The following is a 14,781-nucleotide window of genomic DNA, read 5'->3' on the forward strand; positions in this document are numbered from 1 at the left end:
GGATCATTGGCATCTCCCGCGATGAGGCTGAGTCTTTGGGCCTCTCACTCTCTCACCGCATGCTGGTCGGTGGTCTTTCTGTCTTCTACCGTCTCCTCTCCGGTCCCACCCCCCTGCTTTGTCTGCGATATGTCCCCACCATATTTCCGCAGGGCGCTCAAGGTCCACCAGCAACCCCCTTCTGGTAAAACTACCAAAGTCACAAATCATTTGCTCACCTTCACTCTTTCATTTCTCTTTATCCCCGCCTTTGGAATAAACTCCCGCACTCTCTTCAATCCCATTCTTCCCTCAAGGCCTTCAAAACAGCTGTTCACCACCACCTCTTATCATCCCCCATCCAAAACCACGATCTTTTCTACCCCCGTTTATCCACCCAAGCCCACCTCTTTCAAATTCGCTGCTTTCCCTCCTGAAAGTCCCTGTAATGTCCATCTTGAATTCCCCGTGTTCCCCGCCCCATCCCTCTCCCTTCCACAGATCTCCTAATGTCTCTATTCACCACTGTTTTGTCCTTCCTGCCCCCTTGTTGTGCATTGTGTGTTAGCTCTCATGTGAGCCTCGGGAATACTAGCACAGGCTTTGATGGGCCTAATGACCGACCTCCTCCTGTGTTGAAGTTCCTTGTAAGGAAACATATATTATTATTTGTCAGTACCCTGGCCTAATTCAAAAACATTGACATAATCTCCAGGCAGCATGCATTGCTTGTCAGGTCATGACGTTAATAATAATATGATAACAGTATGAGTTCACTTACAATGAATTTCAACACAGAAGGACTATGAGTTGTCTCCACACCAACATATGCTTGTTTATGCATGCTCTATCGTTTTTAAATGCTGAGAATCATGCAAGGAAGCCTGCCCTAACTACATTCTGTTTTTAGAGTCTTTGATATGACTCATCCAGGATTCAAACCACTGACGTCCCAGACTCGGAGCAGAAACTCTAACTATAACACCACCAAGGCTGGTTACCTTGATCGTATTTCCCGGACTGAGGTGCGGTATTATGTGGATATTTTCATTGGCGTTTTTTTCTTTTTTGAACTCAGTTCTTTGTTCTACCCTTTTTGACCACAGGTGGTTTTGTGTACATGGGCATGATGATTGGGGCCTTGTTTTGGGGTGGCTTGGCTGACAAGATCGGTAGGCGACAGTGTCTACTCATCTCACTGTCCTTCAACGCTTTCTTTACCAGTCTCTCCTCCTTCGTACAGGGCTATGGCATTTTTCTCTTTTGCCGATTCCTCTCTGGCATTGGGTGAGTGTTTTTTTTTACAGCCCATTTAACACAGTAGGGATTTAAGGAAGGAAACATAGGAAAACAGTACCTCCTCCATAATGTTCGTCATCATGATCTATGTTTCCTCTGTCACTGTCTCAACGTTCATTGGCTGATTCCTCGAACTACATCATTTATTGCACTTCCAGTATTATTCATCTTGGAATGCATAAACATACAGCATGCCTCGAACGGACATTTATTATCGGCAAATTAATGCAACGGACAAGGTTACCAATCAAACCGTTGCAACAGAAACACGTCTAATCATGTGGCAATAATCATGGACGATGTTTTTAATATGACGATAAACATTCAAAATAAAGTCAGCTGTGTGCCGACACCATGAATACCTCGTGTGTTATGAAATCATTCAAGGGACATGATGCAGACAACCACTTTCCTTCATGGCAAGTCTGAAGACAACGATGGTTCACGAGCGGTATTTGACGATGTAGATTGTTTCAGAAGTCAAGGATGAGACAATGTGATAATGTTTGACCAAGTTATAAAAATGATCAACATGATGTGGTACGGGTGACGGGTTATTAGCTGCAAAATGTCGAAAACCCGGTTTCGTTCAACAACTTTCAAAATTTGACCTTTGCATCACCTTTAAAGGTCATAATAGTGGTCACTTGCTCGTGAATCAAAAGTTGTAGTACTCGAAGAGCACGACTTGCATACCAACTTTCATTCGAAACAGTTGAAAACTCTAGGAGCTCGATGCCCAATTTATTGATTTTTTTGACATTTTCTAAGTTCGTGACCTTGTGACCTTGACCTTGGGACGAAAATGAAAAATCGAGCTCCGTGGGGCTATGCAGGTGCCATTGGGCTAACCAAATACCGAAACCCCTGTCAGATTCGACAAACCCCCTTGGAGAAGATGTAACTTGAAATTGGCTACCCCCTAAAAACACATGTTTTTTGGGCGTGGCTCCACCCATAATGGGCGCAGCACGCCCATTCTCCAGAAAACACAACCAGATCATGATACAAACCTCGCACCCTAATTTTATCAAGATCGGATCAAAACCCACGGGGCTATGCCCGGGACAGACAGACAGACAGACAGACAGACAGACGGACGGACAGACAGACACACACCCATAACGAATATAGTGGTCACTTACTGGCTCGTGAACCAATAGGTGTGCACAATTAATGTGGCCAACATCAATGAAACAGTCACATTACGATTGGCAAGACATCTTTGCCATATTCGCATCAACTGAATATACTTGAATTGACTCGAGCTAAGCAGGCAGTGTTCAGAGCTAAATTGCTACCACTGTTCTGTGTAACACACACAATTAATGGAGAAGAGAGGATAGAGTGTGGCTTGGATTTAACTGCGATTGAGGCCAAATGAACATTTGGAGAGGGTGCTGATGCAGTAAAGGGTGTGGAATTTAAACAACTTGGTGATGGTTCATCAAATTTAATGGAAACCACATATGAGGATCCGAGTAAATTGTTAACATCAATAAATTAATTTCCTTCCGACAGTTGATTCAAACGTCTCTCACACACTCATCATGCTTCCAACTCGTCCTTGTCTCCCATACACCCACTACACCCACTTCACCCAACCAAGCACCCCTGACCCCTCCAACCTTTCCCCGACCCTTCCATCCATTCTTTCACTCTACCTCCAAACATTGATTGCTCTATGACCTGTTGCTGCGAAACGAAAGCATGGAATCCGCTTGACTTATCTTCACTTTTCAAGTGTACTTGTTTAGGATCTATCTTTATAAATTAAATCATATTTCCAAATGCTTAATAAAGTCGGTTTGTTCAATTCAGTTGTCCATTACAGCTGGCAGTATGTAGAAGGCTATCCCTTCATATCGATTTGAGCTGATTGTTGCCTCATCCTGCAATCACACAAGATGCCACCACTTTTCACACATAAGGGGCTAAGATGTACCCTTGCCTCCAGTGATTGTCCTCCAACATGGCAGCTAGGTGGATGATCATTCACGTGATCCTTGACGTGGCTGAAGAACTACCTTCCCATCCAAGCCATCGTTTTCCTTCATCCCACTACTATTTGTCCAACCATCTCTTCATTTGTTTCAACTGTTACTTTTGACAGTAGCATATTAACAAAATCCCTTTCAAAGATATTTTTAAATGATGATTTTAAATAAATAGAACAGCTGCACGAGAGATACCAAATACACAGCAAGCACCACAACAAACCTCGAAATTAAACGAGCTTCTTTAATAATTGTATTAAATTAACAGGAAAAAAAATGTAACACTCAAGCGTACTATCTACTCTTCAGTCGTCATACCTATTAGCCTTTTCATTACCGAGTTCAATGCGTAATGTAGTCCGCATTGCTACGTCTGCGCTGATCTACCTTAGGATCCCAATTAGTTTGGATGAGAAGGTTTAATAGAATTTAATGAAATCAGATCAAACGCTCCATGGGGTCAGGGCTCTTGAGGAGTGACTGCTTCTCAGGAGGTTATGCTGAGATTATCCACTCGGTTATAAATTTCTCTTTGTGATGCTGTTTAATGCAATCAGCTGAGTGCCGTGTACAGTGGGTATAAAAATGTGCCATGTACAAAATACAATCGCTCTCATGACACTAGTTTAAATTTTTATTGAAATAATTTCAGAGAGATTGCACTCATGAATTGCCACCCTTTGGAATAAACATCTGTTTAGCGCATTCAGATACCACCCAAACATAGTGCGACAGTGTAAGAATGGGACGTGAGTAATGTTTCTGTATCTAGTTACACAAGACCACTGAAGGTCGAATTTTATTTTATACCAGAGCTAGGTGTATGTATCGGTGTATTTATGTGTATATGTAGGGCTGACAGGCCTAGAGGTATGCACATTGATCTTAAGCCGTCTAGCCCAGGTTAGAATCATGACCCAGCTATAAACTGTCAAGCTGTCATCCTGGTTTTTCACAAGCAGGGTGATTCATCGTTGTTCGTGCCATCCCACAGATGGACATTAAACCTGGTTTCACATCTGCTGGCATAAGTTGGTGGACATTTATGATCCCATGGTGTCCGTGAAAATTATGAGAGCTATCATTGGCATCATGGCCAAATTCTCAATTCTTGCCCTAACTACTGTTGAGAGAGTGATGGCAAACTACTCAGTATAACCCTTGCCAAGAAACTGCTTCGGCAGCACCGATGTTCTGCAACACAAACTATATGGGATATCAGTCAGTCAGGGTGTGTATAATAGAGTGGCCTGCAAAAGTATTCACCCCCACCAATAATGCCACATTTAGATGAATTACAAATTTCGCAGAAACAATTTTTCGAAATGAACTTTTTTTATTCGTAACAGATGAGATCAAACTAAACACTGTTATAGTTTAAGGAGGTTACATGTCAGGAATACCTGATAAAAACAAACAAACAAACATGTAAACATCAAAATTCACTGGTTACCCTCGCCGAAGGATTCGTAGAGGGTATTGCTTTTGGGTCCGTTTGTTTGTCTGTTTGTCCACACAGAACTTTTGTGTTTTTCTCTGCAACTGGGCAGATTGAGACGAATTGTTCACCATTGGTGCGACTACTCATGTAGAATGTTTTACTGATAATTATGATGTCATAGGTCATGGGGTGTGGCAGCGATATTAGAAAAGTGGAAAAACTTTGGACCTCTGTATCCCTGAAACCGCACAAAGGAAAAAAAAAATTGAAACTTGGCACACAGCAAGTACTCCATATGTGGAATGAGTGTGGTTTTTTATGACATCATAGATGCCCTTGTTATGACGTCATCCTTTAATATGTATAACGCCACATCCGATCAGTTTGAAAAATTTTGAGGGTCATCTAGGGAAAAAATGGTCCACAGAAAAAAGTTTCATGATGTCATCGGTCACGTTATTCGGCAGTCATATTGTTAAAAAAAACACAAAACCTTCAAACATCTTCTCTGAAGTGCCTGAACAGATCGAAGCGAAACGTTATATGTATGACTGCCTGTCCATGAGGAGCAAAAGATTCACACATATGATGTCATTGGGTACATGGATTGACAGCTATATTGAATTTACCATAAAACCTATAAAAAAAAATTTTCTCCAGAATGGCTGGACAAATCGAGGGGAAACTTCGCACAAGTGTTCCCCAAGCCATGGGTGTACAAGTGGCAGATAGCTAGTACTCATGGGGAATGTGAGATCTTTTTATGACGTCATAGGTGCCTTAGTTATGACGTCATAATTGCATATGTAGAACGCTACATCCGATCAGTGAAAAAAAGTTTGAGGGTTATCTCGGGATAAAATAGTCCAAAAAAATTATTTGATGACATCATCAGTCACATGATTTGGCAGCCATTTTTTATTTTTTTAAACATTCAAAAAATCTTCTTCTCTGAAATGGCTGAAAATATTGAGGTGAAGCTTTACACATATGACCGCCTATCCATGAGGAACAAAAGATTCACACATATGATGTCATAGGTCACATGGTTTGACAGCCATATTGGATTTACCCTAAAACCTATAAAAATACACCACTCAAAAGAAGCCCTGGTGAGGGTTTGCAATCTCTGATTGATATTTTTCTTGTATAAGTATTCAGCCCCTTAGGTCTGTACTTGATGGAAGCACCTTTTGCAGCAATGACTGCTATGAGTATTTTTGAGAAGGTCTCTATCAGCTTTACACAGTGAGATGATGAAATCTTCATGTGAAAATTGCTCTGCTGAGAATTTGATGGGCATCATCAATAGACCACAATCTTCAAGTCTCACCATAAATGTTGAATTGAGTTTATTTAAGTCAGGACTTGACTGGGTCCCTCTAGAACATTAGTTTGCAACCTACGGTCCATGGGCCACTTGTGGTCTGCGAGTAAATGGCAGGTGGTCCGTAAGTTACTTCTAAAAAAATAAAATAAAGTACATGTTTACTCAATAAATGCAGGTCGTTCAATTTACCTCCTCGACTTTCAACATCTTCTTTTTTTATATGTCCTTTATACAATACTGTTCTGCATTTTCTCGCTTTTGATGCAATTCTAAGCAGAGCATTCAAAACGGCCGTTTTAACCGAAACAGATACAAATATTAACTTTCCGTTTGTGTTCAACAATGACGTATATCACAGGCTGCCACAGTGTTACGTCACATCCTGTGTGTTTTTCATGTTTTGGGTGACCCTGACAACACCTTGGGTCAATTTCGATCAAACTTTGTACACATGTTAATATTACATGCATAAATAGACAGTATAAGTTTCAATATAATAAGTGCAAAACTGTTTGAGAAATAGCCATGTGTAATTCACAAAATTCCCCATTGGTTTATAATGGGCAATAATATAAAGTGATGCAGAATCCAGATCCTGATATTTAACATCACTAAAAGTCACATATCCTTTTGCACTGTGGATTTCTATCAGATGTTAAAATTTCATCCAAATCGGTTAAGAATTGTGACCTGTAGAATGAATAGAATTTTTTTTAAATCACGCCAATAGCTAAAAACTTTGACGTCATACTCTTGCGAAAACTGTGCATAATTTGTACTAACATGCATTTTAAAACATTTAGATATTCCATTGAAGTTTGTTTTGGCGTCAACAGGAAGTCGCTACGACTTCCGGTTACCGAGTTATGTTCAAAAGCTTGTTTTCACCTTTTTTTTCACGTAACCTCGTGACGTTAAGTGCGATTATGACGTGATTTGATCCCAGACTATTTCAGCAAGATTGGCTATCACGTGTTAAAATTTGAGAACGATTGCTTCAGTAGTTTCGGCTGCACACGAGCGTAAATATTTTTTTAAAATGACGTCAATAGGCAAAACTTTGACATCATACGCTTGCGAAAACTATGTGTAATTTGTAATAAGATGCGTTTAGTAATCATTTAGATATTTGAATGAAGTTGAATTTGGCATCAACCGGAAGTCACCGAGTTATGTCCAAGAATGTGTTTTCACGTTGTATGACGTCACGTCGTGACGTTTAGTCCGATTAAGACGGGGTTTGGACGCGGACCGTCTCAGGTGGATTGCCTACCAGGTGTAAAAATTTAAGAACGACTGGTCCAGCTGTTTGGGCTGTAGACGACCGGACAAACAAACAAACCAACAAACGGAACAGACCAACATACTTGACAAAATCGAAGATTTCTCCAAGTAACAAACAAACAGACAGACAGACAGACAGACAGGGGTGAAAACATAACACCCGTCCATCTTTGGTGGGCGGAGTTAATGAGAGTATCGGAAGATTCAACATTTTTAAATTGGCACTTCGATTTGTGTTGATAGTGTTAGGGGAGAAGCAAAAAGGGGAGATGAGAGGAAAGTAGAAATCATTTTGTACCTGAATATCTTAAGGAATCGGCTGAGAATTAGTAACAATTTTTTTTGGCCTTTCGTGAAGAGAAAACAGCAAGGGAGGGATAAGAAAGAGGATCACAAAGCCGACCGTGACTGGAGGGCGAGGAAAGAAAGAACTCGGGGAGGAGTCAATGAGATAGCAGGTGGTGCCGAGCACAAGGCCAACAGAACGCAACAATAAAGGAAACGCAAAATGGTGCAAGTTCTCCTTCCTCTTCTTCTTCTTATTGTTTTTTAGAAAGTATAATGCAGGAATTCGAATAAGTGTTGGAATATTGATGTAAGAGGGAATGGAAGGAAAGAACGATGTACGGGTGTGGAATTAAGGGGTTAATGAAGTGAGCTAAAATAGCCGAAGCAGAGCTTACAAGGCAGATTGCAGGACATCAAAATAACCAAACAGTTCTGCAGCAAGATACCTAAATGAGCACACAGCACTCACAACAGTCAACACAAACAATGAATGGCAATACAGACAAATCATGAATGGTGGACTTAGCTATGGAAGCGAGTCATTCATAGCAGAGAAAAGAAAGATTTCCTTCACCAAAAACTGGAAACCAAAGGAAAGAAAATTTCTAAATTTAGAAGTTAAGAATTTTTTTTTCAAGCTTTCTTTCTTGGCTCCTATTTTTATATGCTAATTCATCTCTCATTATCATAGTTTATCCATGTAGCAAGAAATCGGTTGATCTGCAATTTGAATAAGGGTGCGCGCATGCATGCGTGCACACACACACACACACACACACACACACACACACACACACACACACACACACACACACACACACACACACACACACACACACACACACACACACACACACACACACACGTTTCACCAGTCTATTGTACCTGATGAAGCCGGCTGAGAAGCTGGTGAAACATTGCCTGAGACTCGGTCTGCTCTCATATTTTTGATCAAATTAGCGGAGTCGATCTAGTTTTTTACTTTTGGTTGTAAGCGCCTTCTTTAAAAATGTGTAATCCCAACCACCCCATCACATATATATATATATATATATATATATATATATATATATATATATATATATATATATATATATATATATATATATATATATATATATATATATATGTGATGGGGTGGTTGGGATTACACATTTTTAAAGAAGGCGCTTACAACCAAAAGTAAAAAACTAGATCAACTAGATCTATATATATATATATATATATATATATATGCATAACATCAATAAATATGGTCAATATAATCCATACCCCTCCCCCCACTGGGAAGCATAATACACGTCCCACATGTATGCATTAAGTAAAATCGATGAATTCTAACATGCCTGAACAACAGCCACTAAAATGTGAAATTTGCTTCTTCGTTTATGGTAATCGATTATGTTGTTCCCTACAGTGTCGGTGGTACCATGCCAATCGTGTTCTCATACTTTGCTGAGTTCCTATCACGGGAGAAACGTGGAGAACACTTGAGCTGGATGTGCATGTTTGGCATGATCGGTGGTATTTATGCTTCAGCCATGGCATGGGCAATCATCCCTCACTACGGTAAGAGACAGGATACAAAAGCCACGTGATCCAAGTTTGGTTAATGCCTGACGTCGTCTGACTTTGGAACATATGGTCTTCATGAAAAGTATTGACTTCACAATGGAAAACTAGTCTTTATAAAGACAAGAATCGGTATGCGTTGGCGGGAAAATAAGGACAATTAATTTTCGCAATGAAATGTTTTGAGCTGCACTAATCACCACGAGAAAGAGGACGAAGCAACGTTTCTGGCATGAACCATTCTTCAAAGCAAGAGAGCTTTTGGCGGACTTAGTCAGACTGTACGAAGTCGGAACAGTACTTTCTTTTTGATATGTAATTGTCCCAGTTGATTTTCCAGATCTGCTTGTGTAGATCAGAGGCAAGATGCTGTATGGCAGACACATACTGCAGGTCAGGATCCGTGCAGCTATTCTCTGGGTCACGGTCCCTCAACAATGAAGCAGGGTTTATTTTAACGTGCAGTAGACCCTTACTTGTGCAGTTCTAAATCAATTTGTGCAGTTCCAAATCCAATTTTGTGCAGTACTAAAATTTATAATAAAAACTGAGTTTATATTTATCATAAAATTTATAATGAGACATTGAGTAGTTGGCATGGCTGTTCCAAATTTCTACGCGTTTTGAATGCACTTGGATATTTACGGTTATACTTTTAGCGAATGATACTAATTTTATAGGCTCCAGTGAGGCATCCTGTGTTGTGTACTTTGCCAGAGGATACAAAGGAACTTAAAATCTATAAAATGTTAAAAAAAAAATAGCCATTACAAATGCTTCTCAGACTCAGAGAATCTCAAACACTGGGCCATGGCACCTACCTCAAAAATTTGTGCAGTTCTAAAATTTCCTTAAAATAAACCCTGCAATGAAAGCATCTCCATGAACGATTTACCATTTTGGAGCAATTAGCATTTGTTTTTAGATGTCCAGATCAATGAGACAGAAACTGCACTTTTTAAAGAATGGAATATTTTGATAACATCATAGTTTGGCTAACTTTTGTTTGCCAAAGCAAAATGTTGTCTTATACTTTCAAATAAATGGAATATCTCATGTAATCTGAAAGCTTGCATTTACACTTAATTATTAGCCCTCCCCCCCCCCCACATAGCAGGAAATGGGGGCTTGCCTTCACCCCTGTGTGGTGTGTCTGTCTTTCTATCTATCCAGGCCATAACTTTTTTTTACCATTTGAGATTTTGTCATCAAATTTTCAACAAACCTCTATTATGAGAATATGGAGAAGATAATTAAAAATTGGGGTAATACCCTTGGGCACTCACCTGGTAGAATAATGATACTGAGGATGAAGTCAACATCGGACGGAATCAGCAAAGTGTACCAATGAACCAATGTTAGAGCAAATACATATTTTGGGTGGCACCCCTCTGTGAATCCCCATAGAGCCAGATATTTTGAAATAGCAAGAACAAAGTTTGTTGGTACATCACAGGTGATGGAGGTTGTGGTCAAGTTTAATCAGAATTGCGTGTGTCGTTTCAGAGAAGAAGGCAAATACATATTTTGGGGGGCAAACCCCTCCTGCCCCCAATACATTTCCTTCGACCCTGATTTTTTTATAATGGTGTGAACAAACTTTGGTACATCACAGGTGATGGAGGTTGTGGTCAAGCTTCAGGGTTGTGTGTGTAGTATCGGAGAAGAAAGCAAATACATATTTTAGGGGGCAAATCCCCATAGACCCCCCAGACCGGAATATATATATATATATATATATATATATATATATATATATATATATATATATTAATGGTGTGAACAAACTTTAGTACACCATGGGTGATGAAGGTTTTGATAAAGTTTCATTGGAATTGTGTGAGTAGTTTCTGAGAAGAAAGCAAATACTTATTTTGAGGGCCAACTCCCTGGAGACCCCGTAAGGTCCTGATTTTTATGCCTCCGCTGACAAAGTCGCCAGCAGCATTATGTTTTTGGGTTGTCCGTCCGTACCAAATGTACGTACGTCCGTCCATGCAAATTTTATCTCTTTTCTCTGCAACCGCTTTTCCGATTGGCATAACATTTTCAACATTTGTGCGACTTCTCATGTGGAATGTTTTAATCATAATCATGATGTCATAGGTCATGTAGTGTGGCAGCCATGTTGGAAAAAAGGAAAAACTTTGGACCTCTGTATCACTGAAACCGCTCCATGGAAAAAATTGAAACTTGGCACATGTGAAGTACTCCCCATGGGAAACAAGGGTGAATTTCTTTTATGTCATAGGTGACTTCGTTATGACGTCATAATTGCATACGTCGAACGCTTTATCTGATCAGTATGAACATTTTTGAGGGTCATCTAAGGCTAAATTGTATGGGGGGGAATAATTGATGACATCATCGGTCACGTGGTTTGGCAGTTATATTGTTTTTAACATAAAAACATTCAAAAATCTTCTTCTCCAGAACGGCTTGACTGATCGAGGGGAAATTGCACCCGTGATCCCTAATCCTTGCGGATACCAGAATGTTTACGAATAACTAATGGGTGACATGGTCTGGCAGCCATATTGGATTGTACGAAATCTTTGAAAAATTCTTTCTCTTGAACTGCTTCATTAATCGACATGAAACATCAAAATTGTGATGTCGTAGTCATGGGGAATATATGTTTTCAATTTCAACCTGATCGGGTGCATGGTCTGGCAGGCAAAATTATTTAATATTTTGAATCTTAGTTCAGGGATTTAAATCAAACTTGGTACAAGTATGTATAATGATGTAATGATGTCGATGGAGGCACATCTAGTGACGTCGCGATGTCGAAGAGTGCCATTCTAGTTTTTAATGCCGTGAACAAACATTCATACATACTGGGTGATGAAGATTGTGGCTGACTGACTGACTGACAGACGTACGACGCGGCATACCATCATCACCCCGGAACATGGTTCCAGGGTGAGTTAAAAATTGGGTCAAGATGTGAAAGTGCAAAGTCAGAGTAACTATAAATAGCCTTTATTAGCCTAGCCAGAGCGCTTCAAGAACAAGATTCCCCGTTTTTAGCTCATATGGAATGTAGTTCTCGGGAGCTTATGGGATGGTGCGTCATCCATCCGTCCGTCTGTCCAACCGTCCATCCATCCACAAACACTTCCAACTTCTTCTCTGAGACTGCACACACAATTTTGATGAAATTTGACCACAACCTTCATCATCCATAATGTAGCAAAGTTTGTTCACGGCATAAAGAACAACAACTTGGGACCGCAGGAAGTTTACGGGGAGTCGCCCCCCAAAATAGGTATTTTCTCTCTTCTCAGAAATGACACATAATTCCAATGAAACTTGACCACAATCTTCATCATCCATGAGGTACCAAAGTTTGTTTACTGCATTTAAAAAATCGGTGTCTGAGGGGTATACTGAGGGAGATTATGAGGGGGTGGGGCGGGGGAGGTGTTGACCCAACAAAAGAGGTATATGCTTTGTTCTCAGAAACTACACACATAATTCCGATGGAACTTGACAACTTTCATCAGTTTGTTCTTGACATGAAAATATTGGGGTCTCAGTGGGTGTACGTGTGGTGTAGCGGGCCTGCGGGGGCAGGGCATGATGTGGGGGAGCGTGGTGGAGGAGTGGTCGGCGTGATCACGTGCTTGCACGGGATATAGGAGTGCGTGCCGCCTGAGGCGTCGTAGTGGTTGCTGTAGCCGTTGTGGCCTGGGAGCCTGTGAGTCGTGTGGCTTGTAGAGTGCATCGAGTACATAATAAAGGGGAGTTACGGGCAACGTGCGCTCACGCTCTCGCTCGTGCAATGAAGCAGGGTTGAACTGTTCCCCTGCTCGTGTCTGCCTTGGAGCACCACTACCACGACACCACAGTTTGGCGACGAGGCTGTTTGGATCGGCGTGTGCAGGGTGGTTGGGTTCGGATCGGCAGCGAGTAACTCAGCGCACCCCGCGCGGTTCGAGGTCCCGGAGGAGCGCATCGCGAAGAGAGCATCGCAGGTTCGCGCGCGCCGCACGCACAGGCTCTGGGGCCAGGTGTCTCACTAGCACGGCCAGCTCAGGCATGACAGGAAGTCGGGGCACGGCACACGGACGCGTGCCCGCCTTCGTCGGAGTCGACTTCGAATTGTTTTCTGAACAGTTGGGCTGCTTTTTCCACGGTCACGTTGAGTGGACAACGGCCGCGCTCGGAGTTCGTTTAATTGAGGCTTGGCAAATCTCGGGGATGGTTTCTGCGAGGTCACGGCTAAAGAACGAGGACACGCAGTTCAGCTCGGACGCGGCGTCAGACGTCGCGCAAGCTCTGAGGAATGTCCGGGGTCTCGATGGTCGGTGCGCAGCAGATGATCCGGAGGTCAGAGCGATGTTCCAGGTGCGCACGGCCGCGCGCACGGTCTTCGGCGCGGGTCGTGGCCGAGCGTTGCAATGCAGTCAATCGGACGGCGGTCTGAGCACTCGGGGACGTCTACGGTGTGTGTGCCGAGAGTCATCGGCCATCATAACGGTCATGGATGGCGGTGTACGAAGTGACCCTTGCGTCCCGGGTCGAGACCTACTGCCGGTACGGTGTTCGGTACATGGCATACACTTTAACGCCCCGGGTCGAGTCTTGCAGCCTGGGTACAGAGATCCCAGCGACCCGGAACGGGGGATGCTGCCCGTGTTAAACCTGCCTTCAATTGGTCCGGAGGTGACAAGATCAATGGCAGGGGAGGTTGAGATGACCGGGGCACTGATGCTGCCCGTGTAGAACCTGGTTCCAATTGGTCCGACGGTGACAGGACCAATGCCAGTGGAGGTCGAGGTGATCGGGGCACTGATCGGGTGTCGAGTTGAGTCCACTCGTGCTGCCCTCGCATCGCACGCGTATGCCGGTGAAGCGCTGCCGGCAGTTGGTGGGGCACATGTCTTGGTTGCCCAGCGGGGTCAGCGGGTTGCGCTCCTGCGGTTCGTGGTGCGAGGGGAGGGGCTCGCATTTCCTGTTTCGGAGTTCGTACCTCCAGATGCACCTGTGCCTCCTTCGGGGCACGTGCCTCCGTGTGGGCCCGGGCCTCCCTCGAGACGCGAGGGTGGGGTTCCGGCGACGGGGGCCGCGACGATGCAACGTGAGCTGCCGTTAATTGCTTCCTGCAACGTTGATGTGCGGTTCGGGAGCAACGGGAGCCATGCCAGCCGCGATGAGCTCTTGCGCTTCGGCTGCACTCATGATGCAATGCGCGCCCGTGTCGTTCAGACGATTTCAACGGGGAGTTGCAGCGAGCCCGTTGCGTTCAAGAGGTTCGCGGATCGCGACTGTCGACGACAAGCAGGTCATCGCAACGTCGCGCCGACAACCGGGAGACGGACACGTGATGTGGCTCATGGGTTGCTGTTCATTGCGTATTTGATTTTCATTGCTCAAGTGATGCAGTTTAACGTGGTTGAAATAAATGCCGACAGTTCGTGTGTGAGAATATGTTTGGCTGGGATCAATCGATGGGATTTTCGTTGTAACGGATGTGATGTGAAGGCTTTGGGGGCGATCATGGCAAATAAAGAGGTTTTATTGACCTCCCGCTGCCACGGGCCACGGGTTGTTACTTTGTCATGTGCGGGGATTTTGTCGGAAGA

At 42.9% G+C, this 14,781-nt stretch overlaps 1 protein-coding gene across 4 annotated transcripts in view; it reads left to right on the plus strand.

Annotated features, from left to right (window-relative positions):
- The window catches only part of SV2C (synaptic vesicle glycoprotein 2C), a 143,693-nt gene that overhangs the window by 69,582 nt on the left and 59,330 nt on the right, over positions 1-14,781 (plus strand). For all 4 annotated transcript variants that reach the window (XM_085874555.1, XM_085874556.1, XM_085874553.1 and 1 more), the window contains 2 exons: positions 1,086-1,266; positions 9,036-9,187. In XM_085874555.1, coding sequence (XP_085730681.1) covers positions 1,086-1,266; positions 9,036-9,187 — 333 coding nt within the window. The remainder of the gene's footprint in view (positions 1-1,085; positions 1,267-9,035; positions 9,188-14,781) is intronic.

The sequence above is a fragment of the Eptatretus burgeri genome, chromosome 3 (genome assembly GCF_056783735.1).
Source record: "Eptatretus burgeri isolate ZD-2024b chromosome 3, Ebu_testis_v1, whole genome shotgun sequence".
Lineage (NCBI taxonomy): Eukaryota > Metazoa > Chordata > Myxini > Myxiniformes > Myxinidae > Eptatretus > Eptatretus burgeri.